Source organism: Mytilus galloprovincialis, chromosome 10 (genome assembly GCF_965363235.1).
Source record: "Mytilus galloprovincialis chromosome 10, xbMytGall1.hap1.1, whole genome shotgun sequence".
NCBI lineage: Eukaryota > Metazoa > Mollusca > Bivalvia > Mytilida > Mytilidae > Mytilus > Mytilus galloprovincialis.
In genome coordinates, this window is record NC_134847.1 from 12,922,393 (window position 1) to 12,940,431 (window position 18,039).

At 31.8% G+C, this 18,039-nt stretch overlaps 1 protein-coding gene across 1 annotated transcript; it reads left to right on the forward strand.

Moving 5' to 3' along the window:
• Positions 1–6,902: 6,902 nt before the first annotated feature.
• LOC143048867 (uncharacterized) lies at positions 6,903–17,936 on the forward strand. Its single transcript, XM_076222736.1, has 7 exons — positions 6,903–6,993; positions 7,319–7,608; positions 8,352–8,426; positions 10,102–10,251; positions 14,126–14,200; positions 16,841–16,915; positions 17,929–17,936. The coding sequence occupies exons 2-7, from the start codon at positions 7,329–7,331 to the stop codon at positions 17,934–17,936; spliced, it is 663 nt and encodes a 220-aa protein (XP_076078851.1). The 5' UTR covers positions 6,903–6,993; positions 7,319–7,328.
• The last annotated feature ends 103 nt before the right edge of the window (positions 17,937–18,039 follow it).

Below are 18,039 nucleotides of genomic sequence, written 5' to 3' on the forward strand. Positions count from 1 at the left end.
TGTGTTGTGATGAATTGATACAGAATTAACAGTAAAGCAGTGTATTTGTTTTTAAACATTCATCTTATAAGTACCTTAGGGTCCAATGTGTATGTATCGCGCATACCTCACTACACGGTATATGGCCTATATCTGTACTCGAATGTACTGAGTTTTACTAGCCCACTCTGAAATAGTCTGTAGGTTACACGATCTTACTCGACTGTAGTATGTAAGTAAGTAAAATAGTTTATTAAAAAATCCCTACTGCGCTTTCTCAATGAAATTTTTACAGTGTGTTATACTAGTTTTGGGACAAATTATATCAAAATTATAGAAAACGTCATCGGCTCTACCTCAAAAGATAAATAAACTTTTTGACAGCTTCCGAAGTGTTAATTTGTAACCTTTTTCAGCTGGACCAAATCACTACTTTCCTTAAAAATTCGGGACCTAAATTATTTTACAGTGTAATTTTATCCCCCTTTCTGCAATTTGAGGCATTAAACATGGAGAAATAAATTTGAAAGGGGTATAAAAAATTAATGGCAAGTAACCCACTGTCAAGACTAGGGACTATATTCGTTTAAATAAAAACGAGTCCTTAACCAATCCAAATATCTCAATACAACTCCTAAGGCACATTTCTCCTTTTCTTGTAACAACATAAATCTTCAGAGATGTTGAAAAAAGAACGAGTCCTTAAGCTATCCAAACATCTCAATATTATCTCTAGGTCACACTCTTCTATTTTTGTAACAGTATATATCTTCAGAGAATCAGTGACCTATCGTATCATTAAATACATATATAGTTTATTTTCATGTATTTAAATATTTGAAATAGTCGGTCAATATTACAATTAGTTTCGTTTTGAACCAAACTATGTAGGCAAGTATCTATCTATTATTACTTCAATAGTAAAATCTTACACGCATATATACGCATAGATATTGGTAAGAAATAATTGATTTGATGATGTAATTTCACCTGGTATTTCGGTTTAGGTTTTATATTACCTAGGCATAATCCTCATCAGGTACCCTAGCCTTACAGCAACATGATAAAACTAAACGAAAATTCTGGGGCACGACACTCAGTGAATCATCTTTCTGTTTTCTTTATATTAAATTGCGAATATTGTGATATAGCTTAATCTACTACATTCTTTTTAAGTTTAGAAGATGTTAAATATTCTTTCAAGTTCTTGTGTTTCTAGTATGCAATAATGGTTGATTTCATCACGAGACTTGATGTGTCTGTTTTTCATAGACTTTATCTTAAGGTTCTCGCGTTTATCTGTTTACGTTTAGAAGTAAGTTCAAATTGACCTGTTAGCAGGCAATATAATAAATAAGGTGTAACACCACTAATTCAGGCCCGGCCAGAAAGCACATACCAGAAAGTAGTACATATTTAACACAAAATAGTTCCTACGCATGAATGTAACTTTCAAAATATGTAGAATTTTTAGGTATTTTTTGTATCAAATGAAAGCTGAAGGACTGGTGATCATTGTAAAACACTTTTGGACTTTTGATTTTGAATATAAAAAAAAATGCACCAAATTTTAAAAAGAGGGTACATTTTGTCTGTTTGTCAGATCTAAAGGACCTGTTTTGGTACATCCAAAGTTCCGGGAACCAGTTCTTTCTTATATGCAATTAAAGGTATGTTGATTTTTTCAGTACAAGACACCATTAAGTGTTGCTTTGAAATGCAATGATTGTCACTTTATTTGAACTTAAAACAAAAGAGGTGTGCCTACTTGAAACGGAGGAATTTAACATAGAAAGCAATGGGACCATGAAATAGTGGTGTACTTCCTATTACAGAGAATCGTCAGAAATCCATTTTTTAGAAGTTGTACCTATTCCAATGAAAATAAGTCAAATTTGATGTTAGTTATCATGTTTAATCATCTTTTTTGGTTGAAACATCCTGTTTATGGGAAATTTAAGCTCTTGCATTGTCATAAACAAGTATTTTAGCCTTTTATGGTCATATAACATGCATGCAGTTAAGACTTGACCCAAAGTTCTTTTTTTGCATTTTTTGTGATTGAAATCAATAAAACATGCATTTTATGACTTGTATATGGTACAATATAGCTCTTGATGAAAATAATCTTATGATTTTTCAAGTTTTTTGTGTTTCATATGGTAATTTTTTACAATCTAGGCAAATGGTATACACTAATATAAGAATTCTAAAAGCTCACTGTACATGCAATTTTGAACAAGTTTAGCAAGTTATCTAGCTGAAAGATATATAAATTGCTCTTAATAATCTATGTTTTACCACAGAGTTATGGTTTATACAAAAAAAAGCCCTTTTAGTACGGCAGCTTTGTGAAAAATTGTGCACATCCTGCTACAAGCATGCAATTTGGCATAGACCTTCCTCGTCTATTACTCTTTTATTTCAGATAGGGAGGCATGTGAAAAAAATGTCGCACTTCCGGTAAAATCCAAAATGGCGGACTTCATACTTAAATCAGCCCAATATCGAAGGCTAGTATGTGGAAAGGTGTTATAATCATGCTACTATCATAATATTTGTTACAAACCTTTGTTTTTACTACTTTTGGATATATTATATAGATTAGATGTCTTGAAAACCCCTACTTCCAGTAAAATCTAATATGGCGGACATTGTACTAAAATAAGCTTATTTTTTAGGGAGGGTAATTGAAATATGTTTAAACATATTGCTACTATCATTACATTGTGCAGGAACCATTGCTTTTGGTGCTTCTCATGGATACAATGTATAAGACATATTTCTTTAAAACCCTCACTTCCGGTAATATCCAAAATGGCGGACATAGAAATATCAATTTCTTTTTTTTATATATTTAACTTTTCAAAATGTAAAGAAAATGTTTTTTATTGTGCTGGCTTTAAGTTATCCTCAAAACCACTTATTCTATTCTGCTGTAAATGTTTTTCTCTGTAACCACCAACCAAGTTGCGGCACGCATAGTCTCAGATTTTCTTGAAACTTGGTCTGTTGGTAGCTATCAATAAACTAACAAGAAAAATGTTGACAAAAAATTTGTTTATGCCCCCGTTGCCATGGTTACTGGTCCCCTTAGATTTTGCCTCAAAAATGCATATTTTGAGGATCAAAAATGACCCAATTTAAGCAGGTATCATGCAGACATTTCAAGTTTTATGAATATTTTGACTATAATTAATTGAAATATAACACTTTATGAGTAAGATGAAAGATAAAAATTATTTCTGAAAAAAGGGGAAGAAGGGGGCAGCAGTGGTTCAAAAAGTGGAATTTTCAATGTATTCAAAAAGGCAAATGACAGGCATTTTGCATGACATAATTTCACACTTTTGCATCCACAACCAATTATACTACAGTGATAAATGTAAATTATAGCTGTTGCCTAGGAATAATTTATCATTAAAGGTTTGGGAAATAGGTAGCTAGGGTGGTTGTTATGGGAACATAAAAGTGTCATTTTTGGTATTTTGAAGAAAAATTTTGACATTGTTATTTAAATAGTTCAAAAACAGTGACAAATACAAAATAAAAATTACTTGGGACATGTTGTGCATTCAATGACCTGAAAGTTGAACTCAAGATCAAAGGTTATTTATGACCTTGACTTTGACCTTCGGTCTTTTTTTATTTAATTTTGTTAGAAATTTTATCAAATAAACCCAAAAAGTATTTAAAAAAAGTGTTTAGACAAAATTTTGCTTACATTTTGTTTGTTTGCAAAATACCAGAGGTCAAGGTCATGTTAAAAGTTCATAGCAACGACTCTTACTTGATTTAAAAGTACCTAGCAACCATGCATAGTTGGGTTCAGATTGATACGAACTATGATATACATCCTAATAAAAAGTTGAGGGGTCAATATTTTCAACATAAACTATACCAGCCATTCTCATATAATCAGAAAATGCATAGCAACCATCCTTGTATTGGTGCTTTACTAAAGACTTAATTCATTCTTCCATTTAGACTCTCAAATTTCTTTAAAGAACATGTATTTTGTTTCTTTAATAATTCACATACATGAGTGTACTCATGTAAATTTCAGTTAATCGCCAGCAAATTTGTATCCTGTTCTTACTTAAATTTCAAATACTGTTTTTTTCAAAAGTATTTCATCAATATTACGAAAAATACCAGTTGAATCATTATATCATTTACTAGGGGGCTCGTGTTTAACTTTTATGTTCTTAATCTTGAATCTTCAACGCATGTAAAAATGTTATGTAACAAAACATTATTTTTATTGAAACTTATATGGATAAATGAACAATTTAATAGTAAAAAATACCAACAAGACTCAATCATTTACTCAAAATATTCTAAAATTTCATATTACTACATATAGGCGTTTTGCCTTTTAATGAATACTAGTACTTAAGGAGAAAAATTCAAATAACAGCATTTTTTTCTTGTTTCCTTATCCCAATTATGTACTCTTTTTTAGTTACTCTTGTAGCTATACATGTATAGCTTATTGTATATTAATATAATAATGTAAATACTTACATAAACGATAGTTACCCCAAATTGACTTTAAAGGGTATTTACTCTTATTAGGGGTTGTCAAATGAATCTAAGATAGATTCATGGTATACCGCCATCTTGGATTGCACAATCACAGTACAAATTGGTCTTGTTATTTGCCTAAATCGACAACGGAGAAGGTACTTATAAAAAGGGGCGTGTCGGCCCCCTCTCAAAAGAAGTCTTCATTCAAACCATTGCTAGCTTTAGTATAGAAACTTTTTTAGATTTTTTTTGTTCCGGTAAAAAGAAGGTTCACTTGCCTAGCAACCATTTTTACTCTTAATATAATTAGCACATACGAATTAATGTATCTGTACAAATAACCATATTTTCCAGATAAGATGGTTGGTTTGAGAATAACTTGAAGTTACAAATGAATAGTCACTTCAATTTGAGTTCATAAATTGCTTAGCAACTAACTACTTAGCAACAGAAAAATTCCTGAGCAACGGTTAATAAATTGTGATTTGTGTTCTCTAAAGTATGAATCTAGCAACATAAATTTCATAAAAAAACAATTGTCCTTATTTTTTTTAATACAAATTTTCTTTTCAAATGAGCCATTTAAGGAGAGATAACTCATTCAGTAAAAAAAAATATACTGGACCTCTAGGGATTTTTTTTTGATTATTACTTATAGCGAGAAAACGAGTTCAGTGACACCATCGTTTCTTTTTATTTTTTAAAACATATGATGAAACCTATCTTCCCACAATATTAAAAATTCTATCTCAAAGTGTTTTTTTCAAGAACAATCTAACCAAATTTAGGCAATTTTCAATGATTTGTAGCTTATGAAATAGCACGGTTTAAGACCCAACCCTTTTATTATATCTTAAAAAAAAAGCATAGTAAAATCTTTATTTTAGCAAATAATAAGAAAATTCTGTCTCAAAAAGTATATTTTCATGATCTACCTGAACCATTAAATTATTTGTAAACGTATCTTGTTGATAATTTTTGAATTTCTAGTTTCCTTTAGCTATAATATGGTATTTTTTTTTTATATAAGACAAAAAAGCACACACAGTCTTTATAGGGCAATAACTGCAATAAAAATCAGCTGACGATTTCGACGAAGAAGAACTAGTGCTGCTGATAATCTATTAAATGTAATGTTTCTCTTTCTAAAGGGAAGTTTTATTAGTTATTGTTTTCAAGATAATAGGCAAAAAAAAGCCATAAGTGGGGAATGTGTCTGTTGAACACAGGGGTGGGGATGACCCCTCGGGGACCTCCCTTTAATTTCATTTGATTTGTTTTATCGTTCCATTCAAGAATATATATGGTTTAGGGGTGGGGATCTGGACCGTTTACAAGATAAAAGCATATTCTCAAATTGAAGGGGGTGGAGATGACCCCCCAGGGACTCCCCCTATATATCATGTGATTTGTTCTATTGTCCTATAATCATTTCTGAAGACTGCATGTATCTATCACTTACAGTTTTCAAGTTATATTCATATGAAAATTTTAGAAAATAAAATCCCATAGGGTTCTATAGTAAACCCCTTCCTCCTTTCTACCCCCCAAAATACCCCTTAATAGACCCCAATGCACAAACGAAAGATTGATGGCTCACCTAGACATATTAGTCTACTATATTATGAAATCCTAAGTCAATCTGACAAGCGGTTTTGGAGAAACGCTGCGGACAAGTTCATTTTTTAAAGTGGCGGAAGAGGAAGAAGTGGAAGAAGAACTAGATTTGTAATTGCTAGCAATAACAGATGGCACCCTCGTCCCCCCATTGCCAGGAAAAAGGCAGCCATTTTGAAATTTCCAAGTCAAAGAGCGTATCTACACATGGAAATTATGATTTTTGTAAAGTTTTATTAAGTTTGGAGCAATTTGAAATTTTTGACATTTTAGTCATTTCCATGGTAACGGTGGCCATTTTGAAATTTCTAACTCCAAAATGCAATTCTGCCCATGCCAGTTATCATTTCTGTAAAGTTTCATCTAGTTTGCAGCATTTTGAATTTTTTGAAATTTTTTATATTTCTACTGTTTCCATGGTTACAGTAGATAATTCCAAAATTCTAAAAGCAGGCATCTCATTGCCATATGTCATGTTATATATGAATACAGTTTCATTGATCTCTATGCAATATTTTAAAAGAAAATGCAGCTTTTATGTATTTTTCCATAGGCTTAAATTTCAGTACAGAATTGAAATTTCACAATAAATGTGCAATCTCAGCTTACACTATTAATGATATCTATCAAACTTGAATAAAAAAAGAAATGTAGTCTGTTGTAGATCTATTCAAATACAACCTGTGTACGATATACGAATATATAGGAATTTCTAACAGTGCAAAAGAAGTAATGTCATAACCAATTGTTTTGATAGCATTAATTGTATTTTCGTTTAGTGTGGAGCAGTTAATGGTAGCTGTACATAAATATTCTAAACGCTGTGCCAGTTAATTGTTCCATCGTCCACCTGTTCTAATCTATAAGGTACCTCCTTGTTGTTAATTTTGATTGATTTCAATACTTTAGCATATGCGTTTCTTAATCTTTGTTTAGCAACATGTCTACTTTTAATATTACTACAAAGAATGTTCTGTGTACAAATTATTTTTGAGTATCTCTCAATTTGTAGCATTTTATAGATATTCATCTATTGAACAAAACGAACTTTATAAGAATATCTAAGAAAAGAATAAAGATAATTTAGTATTGATTTGAGTTTAGATAAGAACATGTAGTTTAAATGAGTATTTTTAATATATAGGAGATGTAAGGTAATTATTCGATTACGACCCTTTTGTAATATATTTAGATGATGACAAATGGGCTCTTCTCATCAGAAAGAAACACCTGATATTATAGAATTAGTCGAAATCAAAAAAGATACAGATGTATGTACACAGTACCAGCATGACTATTCAGACACTACTCAAAACTTAAGCAAGTGTAAATTCAATAACGCTGATGAAGACACTACTCATTATATGAACACTGTCTGGAGAATGTCGTACAAGGATGAAGACAATTTTGCAGCAAACAAATGTTCAACAGAAGAACAATTTAATCCAAGTGCAATTTTACCTGATGTCGGTATAAACCATGGTAAATTATGATAGATGCCGTCCTAACTAGTTTGGAAATGTTCGATGATGAAATTTAACATCAAAATGCTTTAGATAAAAACAAAAGAAATTCGGAAGCAAAATTTTGCCAATGTTTTTTGAATCCTAATACTTCCTCTTTCTTATTCCTATAAATGTCTAGGCTATCTCTTTTAGGAAGAACAAATATCAAAAGAAAAGTGAAGTAAAAAATGAATGAGAAAACAAGCAACCAAAGTAGAATAAAAACTAAAATACAATTGGACCAATTGCAAACATTATCTTTTAGCGAACAATTCTGAGGGGAAGATATAATAATATTACAAAGCATCAAAACGTTACCCATAATTGATTGTCTTTACAAAATAATGATTATATCAGCAACATTTTAAATGTAAGTCTTTATATTTCCTTTTAAGAGACATCTTTATTTGTAATTTGTTTATGATGGTTTCAAACACTTTACGTATTTTCTTACCAGGTTGTTGAATAAACAGTAAATTGAAAAACAGGTGTCATTAGTAATGCAGTAGATGATGTTTGAGCATTATTGTCTTCAAATACTGTATGTCATATCATATAAAAAGCAAATAGGATATCATTCTGTCATTATACGTTTTATGGGGTTTAAAACATTGTATACCGTGTTTGAAGTAGGTTATCAAGATATCACAAATACAGTTAGCCACCTGTTAGCTGTTTAAGAAAAAGTTTTATAAGTTCTTAAAATTATATGAATTTTAGAAACAACCCCGGAGGGCCAGCTACTAAATGGCAGTGATGAAAGGGATTCGTGGGATATAGAGGAAAAACCTACAGGTGATCAGAAGATATACATAAAACGCTTATATGTTCATTGATTGTTCTCTATTTTCAAAAACATATGTATTTACTCTAATTATGATATGTATTGTAAGTTTATTTTCTGAATACAAATTTCCGGGGATAGTTGGTCACTTGTTTTTTACGGATATTTTATTTCTTGAATTTCCAAAATGTCAACATACAACCGTCTACACAATTAATAATTTTTTGAATTCTGTGTTCAGATGAACCACAGTTATCTACGAAAGATGGTTTCTGTTGAGTTATTTGGAATCCAAAATGACTAATACATGTATAATAGTTAGTAATTTCGAACCTAAATATCGAGATCAGATACTATTTACTATTTGAAAAAGAGTTGTAAACGGTGCGCATACTTTATGTGGACTGTATCTAATTTAAATCTATATCTGTTATATCAAAACTGATCAAAAAGTATAATAACATAAATACCGAAATGGTTATTGCCGTCTGATTGTTCTTTTTACTTTAAGTATTAAGTTCTTCTTCAGTAGTATAAGCTTTTATATGAAGAAACATGTATGTTGCCAAACAGTATTTCAGTAAAAATTTTAAAAGTTGACATTTTACGATTTTATCATCAAAGAAATTCCAAAACGAAGACGTTGATTCGGTTGCATTTTAAACTGTAAACCACATACGAATGTATATTTACGAAATCTGTGATAACTATTCAATTCTCAAAGAAATGTTCTCAAAATAGAAAGTGTATGGAAAGACGGAGACAATATACCAACAATGTTTCGAGTTTTAGCTCACCTGACCCATAGGTCCAAGTGAGCTTTTTTCGTCACTTTGTGTCCGTCGTCCGTCGTCGTCTGCGAACGTTTACAAAAATCTTCTCCCCTGAAACTACTTGGCCAATTTCAACCAAATTTGACCATCATCATTGGGGTATCTAGTTGAAAAAATATCCCACCTACCAAGGTGACGGCGTGGCTTAAAAACGAACATAAGGGTAAAATGTAGTTTTTGACGTATATCTTAAAAACCAAAGCATTAGGAGTAAATTAAATAATTGGTAAAATGTTCATTAGGTTCAGATCTATTTGTCCTGAAATTTTCAGATGAATCAAACAAACGGTTGTTGGTTTAGTGTCCGTGAATTGGTAGTTTTTGAGGAAATTTGGTTATTATCTTGAAAATTATTATAGATAGAAATAAACTGTAAACAACAATATTGTTCAGCAAAGTAAGATTATAAATAGGCCAACTTGACCAAAATGGTCAATTGACCCAATAAGGAGATATTGGCCTTTAAATTCTTTTAAGCAACTTTTCATAAATGTTTGTTATCTTTTACAAAAGTCTTCTGAAACTAAAGAAAAAGTATAACGGTTGCATTATTGCCTGTATCAATTGAATATCAAAATATTAGGTGAGCAACAGCGTAGTCTGTTTCCCGGTCGTTATTGAATTCTTGACAATAATATTTGTATATTCCGAAGGCATACTGGGTATTTTACGGAGGGGACCAACCTAGCGACACTGGCTCCTTGAAGCCTCTAGTTTATTCTACCGAGCGATGATCGAGTAATTGAGTACCCGTTGAAATTCTTATATTTAAACACAAACTTTAAGAAATTTCGCATAACATGATGTTTAAGACATCATTGAAAAGTAAACATTTTTTTTTATTTTATCACAGTATATAACCAATCCATTGTGGAGGATGTTGTTAATCCCAACGCCAGTGAAAGAGACGATAAAATAATGCATACATTCAACGAAAGAATAACAAATGGTGATGATATAGTACAGGAGATGAATAAAGATACTGCAGATACAGGCACGATAAGTAAGTATCAAGAATAAAGTTATGAATACAAATTAAAAAGATCTATATTTTTTCATTCTTTTCATCATGAATATTGAGGGATACATGTTTTTATATTTTGCTCAACCGTAACCTATGCATATTATTAAAATAGACATAGCTTACTACATTGAGCACTTTGCACAATCTTTGTTCAAGGGAGGCAATGAATGCCTCTGCCGTCAGATTGCAACTGTGCACGGGCAAGCTTTTTTTCTCCTTTTCATGTGACATTACCTGCAAATAGAAAACCTTATTCATCTGGTAACTTGAAACCAGCCTAAGTGTGGTATTCAATATGTTTGAAAGACGGAACGAGAAGATTACAAAAGCAATCAAGAGCACATTTATAGCTTTTAAAGACCTAGATATTGCAATAGGTTGATATACAAACATTTAGATACACATAATCACAATCGAATATTTAAGATTGCAACCAATAATTGAAACCGTGCAAAAACAACCATGACAATCACCAGTTTGAAAAATCACGTGAAGTTTGCAAACTATTCAAGATAAATAAAAGCAACAGTGGTAAACCGGTGTTCAAAAGTCATCAATCGATTGAGAGGAAAAAAAACGAGTAAGTTTATACAGCTTATCTTCTTGGTCACAATGACAAAATCTTGGGATAGGGGAACATCTCTAAAACTTCTATCGATATTATCTATATAGACGGATAGGAAATAATTTGTCTCACGGTAAGCGTAAAAATCGCATCTATATCTCAACTGTCGAATAAATTATACACTCGCTTATCAGTTTAACATAAAAGAAAATAATGGTAGACATCAATCATTACGCAAAGTTGATCATTTAACAATAGGTAAACTTTATGATATTTATCTGGAATGTGATAATTTTTTAGTTTAAAGTCCATTGTAAGAATACACCCGTATTATAACAGCCATGTGTCATAACAGGCTGTTTCCTAGTATCAACAAACCTGGAAATCATAAGAGACATTTTCCTGAATTAAAATATATTTGAATTAAGATATAGATTTTATTGAACGTATCTAGTGTATATAATGACTCTACCATCCTTAAACAAATACCTCTATATTTTTTTTAATATAGAACCACCTATCATTTAGTATTCGTAATAAAAAAAACCAGCAAAAGTTTGATTTATAAAACAAATAAATGTCAGGGTCAATAGACGTCAATTATAGAATTTAACGCCCTTTCCACTTGAGACTGTGAAACATCTAGTGATGTTGGTTAGTCTTTAGTTTTCTATGTTGTGTCTTTTGTATGATTATTTGTCTATTTGTCTTTCTATCTTTAAGACATGTCCCTCCGGTATCTTTCGCCCCTCTTTTAACGATAGATATGTTCCCTATAGTCATATCATTACAGGAAGCCTCAACATCGTGGAAGATCAAATTTTTCACTCAGAAAGGACCTAAATGTAGTTATTCAATTTTATATTAATTATAAACAGTGTTGTGCGGTTATTAAAGACGATATGTCTGCCTACTGTTACAAATATCGTAAATGTGAAAAATCTGCTAAAATATCTCCAGACAGTTATTTGAATAAAATTAGGAATACTGTTGACAAGTCTGTTTGTTGTCGTACTGGCGAACACAGCAGTCAGTTATGAAGTGGTGGTTTGACGCATACATTCAGGCATATATACGCTCCAAAGAGGGGCAAATTTTAAGCAGGCATGTCACTGACACTTCCAAAGTTAAATCAACTTCCAAACATTTGAAAGTCCCGACTATGCACTGTACGTTATAGATAATGCATATTTTAAGGTTTTTCTTGTCGTAGAACACACCGAGGGGTGACAGGATTGATCAAATGAAAGACCGACCGTAGGGAGTCCCAACTATGCACTATACTGTTACCTAAATAACATAACAACCATTTACATTTAGTTTAATCTACGCATCTAGTTATGTTTTACCACTAATATGTCAGTGCATCTAACTTATTACTATCAAAGGCCTGATTAGTAACTTTTGTAATAATGTTGATGAAAATAATGCTTAGAGGTTTTAGATAAATTACGGGCCTTTTGTGATCCTTTTAAATTTGTTGCAGTTATGAATTTATGAAAATAATGGTATTTTTGAACAATGCTTTAGATGTTTTAGATTAAGAACATGCTTTTGATGCTCCTTTTAATTCTGGGAACACCAATGAATTTTTTTCTACTCTCTACACTACACTGCCACACAATCTTATCAAGAAAATGGTTTATTATTAAGTTGAAGGGTCTTTTGAAAAATCTCATTGCATATGTATTTGATGAAACTAGTTTGAGGCCTTTTTTTGTAATGAAAAAAAGGTATGGTAGATACACGTATTGGGCATATGAAGATATGATTGTAGTTAGGAATTTTTTGACATGGACCGCATAAGTGTACGATTCTGTGATTAGGTGTATAGACAGTGAGTATTTATATCTATTGGCGCTTTTTTGCAAGTTTATGGAAAACCCACTAAATACATGTCATTGCTGCATTCAACAGTACCTAAGGTTATCTTGATATTTTTGTATCTTTAAAAATAAAAAGAGCTATTTAAATACACAATCAGAATTTACCAAAAGTAACTTCCTTAAAATTAATTTAACATACACAGCAAAAGTTTTCCTTTTCTAGATTGAACATTTTAAAGGGAAACACAACACTAAAATTTTTGACAAAATTGACAATTTTTCCTTCCACCATGTTAATATTTTGGTAGGTTATAGGGATATGGTAGTTAATAGTGCCAATGATATTGGAGGAACCTAGTCCTAGGTTTCATCAATTTGATCGGGTACGGACTGAATTACAAGGGAGTGGTCTTGTGTTATAATTTTTTGATAAAATCATGCAAGGTAAAGGCCAGACTAGATACTTCATTAGATATATAGTCGCCAGTTAGTGTTTCAAGCGTTATAGTTTTAGTTTTATAATTGAAGATACCAGGATAGCCGTGTTATTTGTTTGAAATCTTGTACTGATCGTGATATTTTCAGTGAATGTGATTAATGATGCATGCAGAGCAGGAGACACTTACATAAGAAAATGCCTGTACTAGGTCAGGAATATGACAGTTGTTATCCTTTTGTTTCATATGTTAGAGTTTTTGATATTGCCATTTGAGTATGGACTTTCCTTTTTTAATTTTCCTCGGTGTTCGGTATTTTTGTAATTTCACTGTTTACCATGTTGACTCTTCATGTCTCGCTCCGTTTGGAGTTCAATGGTATACAGTGTTCCGATTAGGCATTTTTGTGTGCGTGTGTGTGCAATCGACTTTTTACTTTTGAACGTCGAGAAATTACGTTTATGACAGTGGCCCAAAATCTTACGATACAACCTGACAACACGAATGACAAAAAATACCACCAATCAAAACATTTTATGGATTGAAACATAAAAGTTGTTTGAAATACTTTTAAAATTTGATAATAACTTATTCATTTGAATTTTTATCGAGGAATCTGTTACTTTTTATCCGTGTTATTGCATATTAACATACAAAAAAAAAAACTCTGCTGAGAACTTTTTCGAAATTGTTTCAAACATTTGTATCAACAACTTCATTTCAAGACCAATTTATATAGATCCAGTAAAAAATCAACAAACTAAGGATTGTATACCCCAGAAATAGATAAACTCATCATAGATACCTTGGTTAGTTTGATAAAACCTTTCGGAATTCTGTGTAATACATGCTCAACAACGTCTTACTTATTAAGGTGAATGTTTTAAATCGGCATACAACAAAAATTGTAATCCTCTTTTTTATACATAGATTTCTATCGTTTATATTAAAACTTGTAAGTTAATTTATGAACTCTATGTGTTACAAACAATCCTAGCATATTCAATTTTGACTTTATGTTTTAGAAACATGCCTAAAGCGACAGCCACGAAGTAGCAGTAATGAAGGAGACTCGTGGGATGTGAGTGAAAAAACTGCAGGTAACTTTTGAAGATTTACACAACTATATTTTGGTTGAATCTTTAATTGATATCAGATCCAGAAAATCTGTGCTTTACTCTAATAATAACGCCATATTGTGGATTCGTTTATTTCTAAGGAGATCAAGTTTCGTGGATTTTTTACAATTGTATTTTATGAATATCTAAGTCCGTGAATCTGCAAAAGTCTACATACAGGCTTTGTACTTAAAGATTTGTCCTTAGCTGAACATTTTCTGACAGTTAAATTATCCTTCCAAGCCAGGAAAAAAACTGCGATGATATACATATGTACTCGACTGTACTGATTTTTTACTCGATCATTTTTACCTGTTCATTGTAAGCATAAGCTTTATTTAAAGTCAGTTCAGCAGGATGAATCTCTTAAGGGTACATAGTAATGTCGTCATTATTGAGAGCCAATATATATATTCCAAATTTCTAAAAGTGTTAGTAGTTAATTAAGATGTCAGGCTTATAATTTGATATACCAGACTCGCGTTTCGTCTACACAAGACTCGTCAGTGACGCTCAGATCAAAATAGTAAAAAAGCCAAAACAAGTATAAAGTTGAAGAGCATTGAGGACCTAAAACTCCATATAAGTTGTGTCAAATACGGTTAAGGTAGTCTATGTCTGAGATAAGAAAATCCTTAGTATTTCGAATAATTCAATTTTTGCAAACAGCAAATTGATAAAATGACCAAATAATTGATATTGATGTAAAAATTCCAAAAAAGATGTTCCAAATACGGCTACGGTAATATATGCCTGGGATAAGAAAATCTTTAGTATTAAATGATTGCATTTGATTGTGCTTGAATGGGTCATATCAGATTTGAGTCACATATTGTAACTCATAACAATACAGAACCAGCTCTGTGCGAGTGTTGCTCAGTAAGTCCACATTGGAACTCCGAAAACTTGACGATATACGGAATCTCAATAGCGAACAAAAATATTATCTTGTAAAACTTATAGTTATAATGTAAAAGCATGTCCAAATTTGCATATTGCTTCTGCTTGTTGATACTAGAAGATGTTAAGGAGTTTGAACATAAATATTTGCATTCTGACTTTTTAAATGACTATTTAAATAGGTGTGTGAACTTTTCTCAACAAGATTATGAGGCAAAGTGGTATAGAGTGTTGAAAAATAAAAAATCTTCAATATAAGCATGTAATTTATCAAGTACTTCCAACGAATTTTGGCAATCCTAAAGTAATTAATTCTACAATTTTCAAAGGTCTGTTTTTACCAATTTATTTCATGTACACTTGATTAAACCAAGTGTACGTGAAAGTAGAATAGACAAATTCGTTGTACAAAAAAGGCTTGAGAACGAAAACAAAATATACGTTACGTGTAAGGTGTTTTGTGCAGCTTCTGAAGCAAGTATATAGTTGAATATTTCATTGTACTCGGTTCTGATTGTAAAGTGGAAGGTAAAGGTTAAGGATGGAGTCAGTGTGAATGTGTGTGACTTCGTAATATCCTTTTGCAGAACTTCATTGCAAAATTTACGTAAAACAAAGATGATAATTTTAACAGCTCATCAGCAGGGACAAAAACATATTCCTGGACGAGTTCTTCTAACTGATGTTTGATACAAGAAATAGAGCTATTATGGTTGTTGTTAGGAGTATCATGTTCTTTAAAATGTTGTATACGTATATATATCAACTGTGTTCATTACTGAATTAAAAAAAGAAAGTAAGGTTGTTTATCAGCTTTTTCTCGTTTTATCCATTTCGAGCAGTAAGTACGGATCGAGTGAGTTGTGGTTGAAAAATAAAAGGCGGTGTTCATTTACTGGGCAATGATTCCAACTCTCGATCAATAACGAACTAAAGTTCTACTGCTTTAACCTGGGAACATGGCAATACATGTATTCAGAATTACTGCAATTTCATGACATAGGTATAGTGCCACTGTTATTAACATATTTACACACTTCGCTGTAATCAGACAGATTCTAGGTAGATTGTATGTAACAATAGCAAATAAGAGGGATTTTATTATTATTAAAAGAGCCAAATATCTGTTCTTTATCCGAATGGCTATTAAAAATACCTGCAATATCTATAAAATCAAAACCTTTATCAAGATATATATAAAAAAGATCAGTTTTGTGATTTTCAGCTTGATCATCATACTGGTACTCTACCTGTATTTGTTATAATCAATCACGTTTGGGGTTATAGTGATCTTCTATAGAGGCGTTATGAACGGCAAAATATAAGAAGGCTTATTATATGCCATAACCACTAACTAGTGAGAGGTGACGACTCTTAATTTAATGCCACAGCAAGTCTGTATGTGAACTACAACCGTCTGAAAAAAAAAATATAAAATTGGAGACAAAACTGAAATCACCATTAGTACAACGTTTTTCATTGACGTTTGTTGTTCATATGCATCCAAGGGTTTCACTTATTCGGAGGTGGGCGTTCCTGATGAAGTTAAATACAGGAAATCGCCTCGGACGCATGCAATTTATAACGTGTTGTTTTCAGTTTCTCTATGAATTTCATAGTTAAGTGTAGTTCTTTGATACTAGTTACTATCAGCATTGCATTATTGATGTATGTTTGTACAAATTCTTTGACAGTGAAGCAGTTCTAACAATGTTTTTGTAGTCTTGGTTTCCCTAGACCAGCTGTCTAAAAATCAAATAGACACAGAAAATACATGGAGTGAACAAAAAGAAAGAGGCAAGTATTGCTTGTTTGTATATAAAGGAAGCAGTAGTATACCGCTGTTCAAAAGTTACAAGTCGATCGACAGAAAAAAAAATCTTCTGTTACAAACTAAAAATCAAGGTTAACACATCAACTATAGAAGGAAAGTGAAGGAATAAAAGAAATACGTAATTCTTTCTGTGTACAGGAGTTCTCAGAAATTCATTTCTTAATTTGGCGTCTGAATATTCTCATACGCTTAAATCAGTAATTCGGTTTTCACACATATATATCCAGATTTCGCGCCTTTTCTATTGTCGAGAAAATATTACTGATCAGATCGACACGTATACTGACCTTGGTAATATGAGTGAACCTGAACCGGAATCGCCTATACGAATTCAACGCAGAACTTGAAAAGACCCTCAAACTCATAGAGAAAGACTCTCCGGATTTAGCCATTCAGTATCTAGAAAAGAGCATAAAGGCCCTAAAGAAAAGAAATAAGCTTCTTCGCATAGCCGACAATTACGGGTGGGACGTAGTGGACGAATATACACTAGTAAATGTGCCACGCATGATAATCGTGCGAAAATCATGCGTGAATCATGCGTATTTTTCGCACGGAAAACGCCCAAATCGAGCTACATCCGATAATCATGCGTAAACTTTACGCATGATTTTCGCATGATTCCCGCACGAAAATTATGCGTATAGAGCTACGTGCGTATTACATGGAATAAGTTTACGCATGAGAATCATGCGTTAATCAAAACACATGATTATCGTGCGTAGTCATGATAAAACTATGTAGTGAATTATTTGTTTTTAATGTCTGGATTTGATAAGTTCTTCTTTTTTTAATGTGTTGACAACTTTTGGTATTTTCTATTTTCATTTTTATACAAATATAAAGTGAAATTTTTTGGAAAAAATATATACTTGTTTGATTTTTATGTCACAGTTGTATTGCTGGAACTTGCGATGAAACAGTCAATATACTTCATTTTAAAGCAATATAATTGTTATCTGCATTTCCTTATAAGGCACCTAGTGTGCAACTAAAATATGTTTCTAATGCAATATACACATACAAGGATTTTGGTAAAGAAATCTCAGTCATATAATAAATTGTTGCTAAAAAAGGTGAATATTGA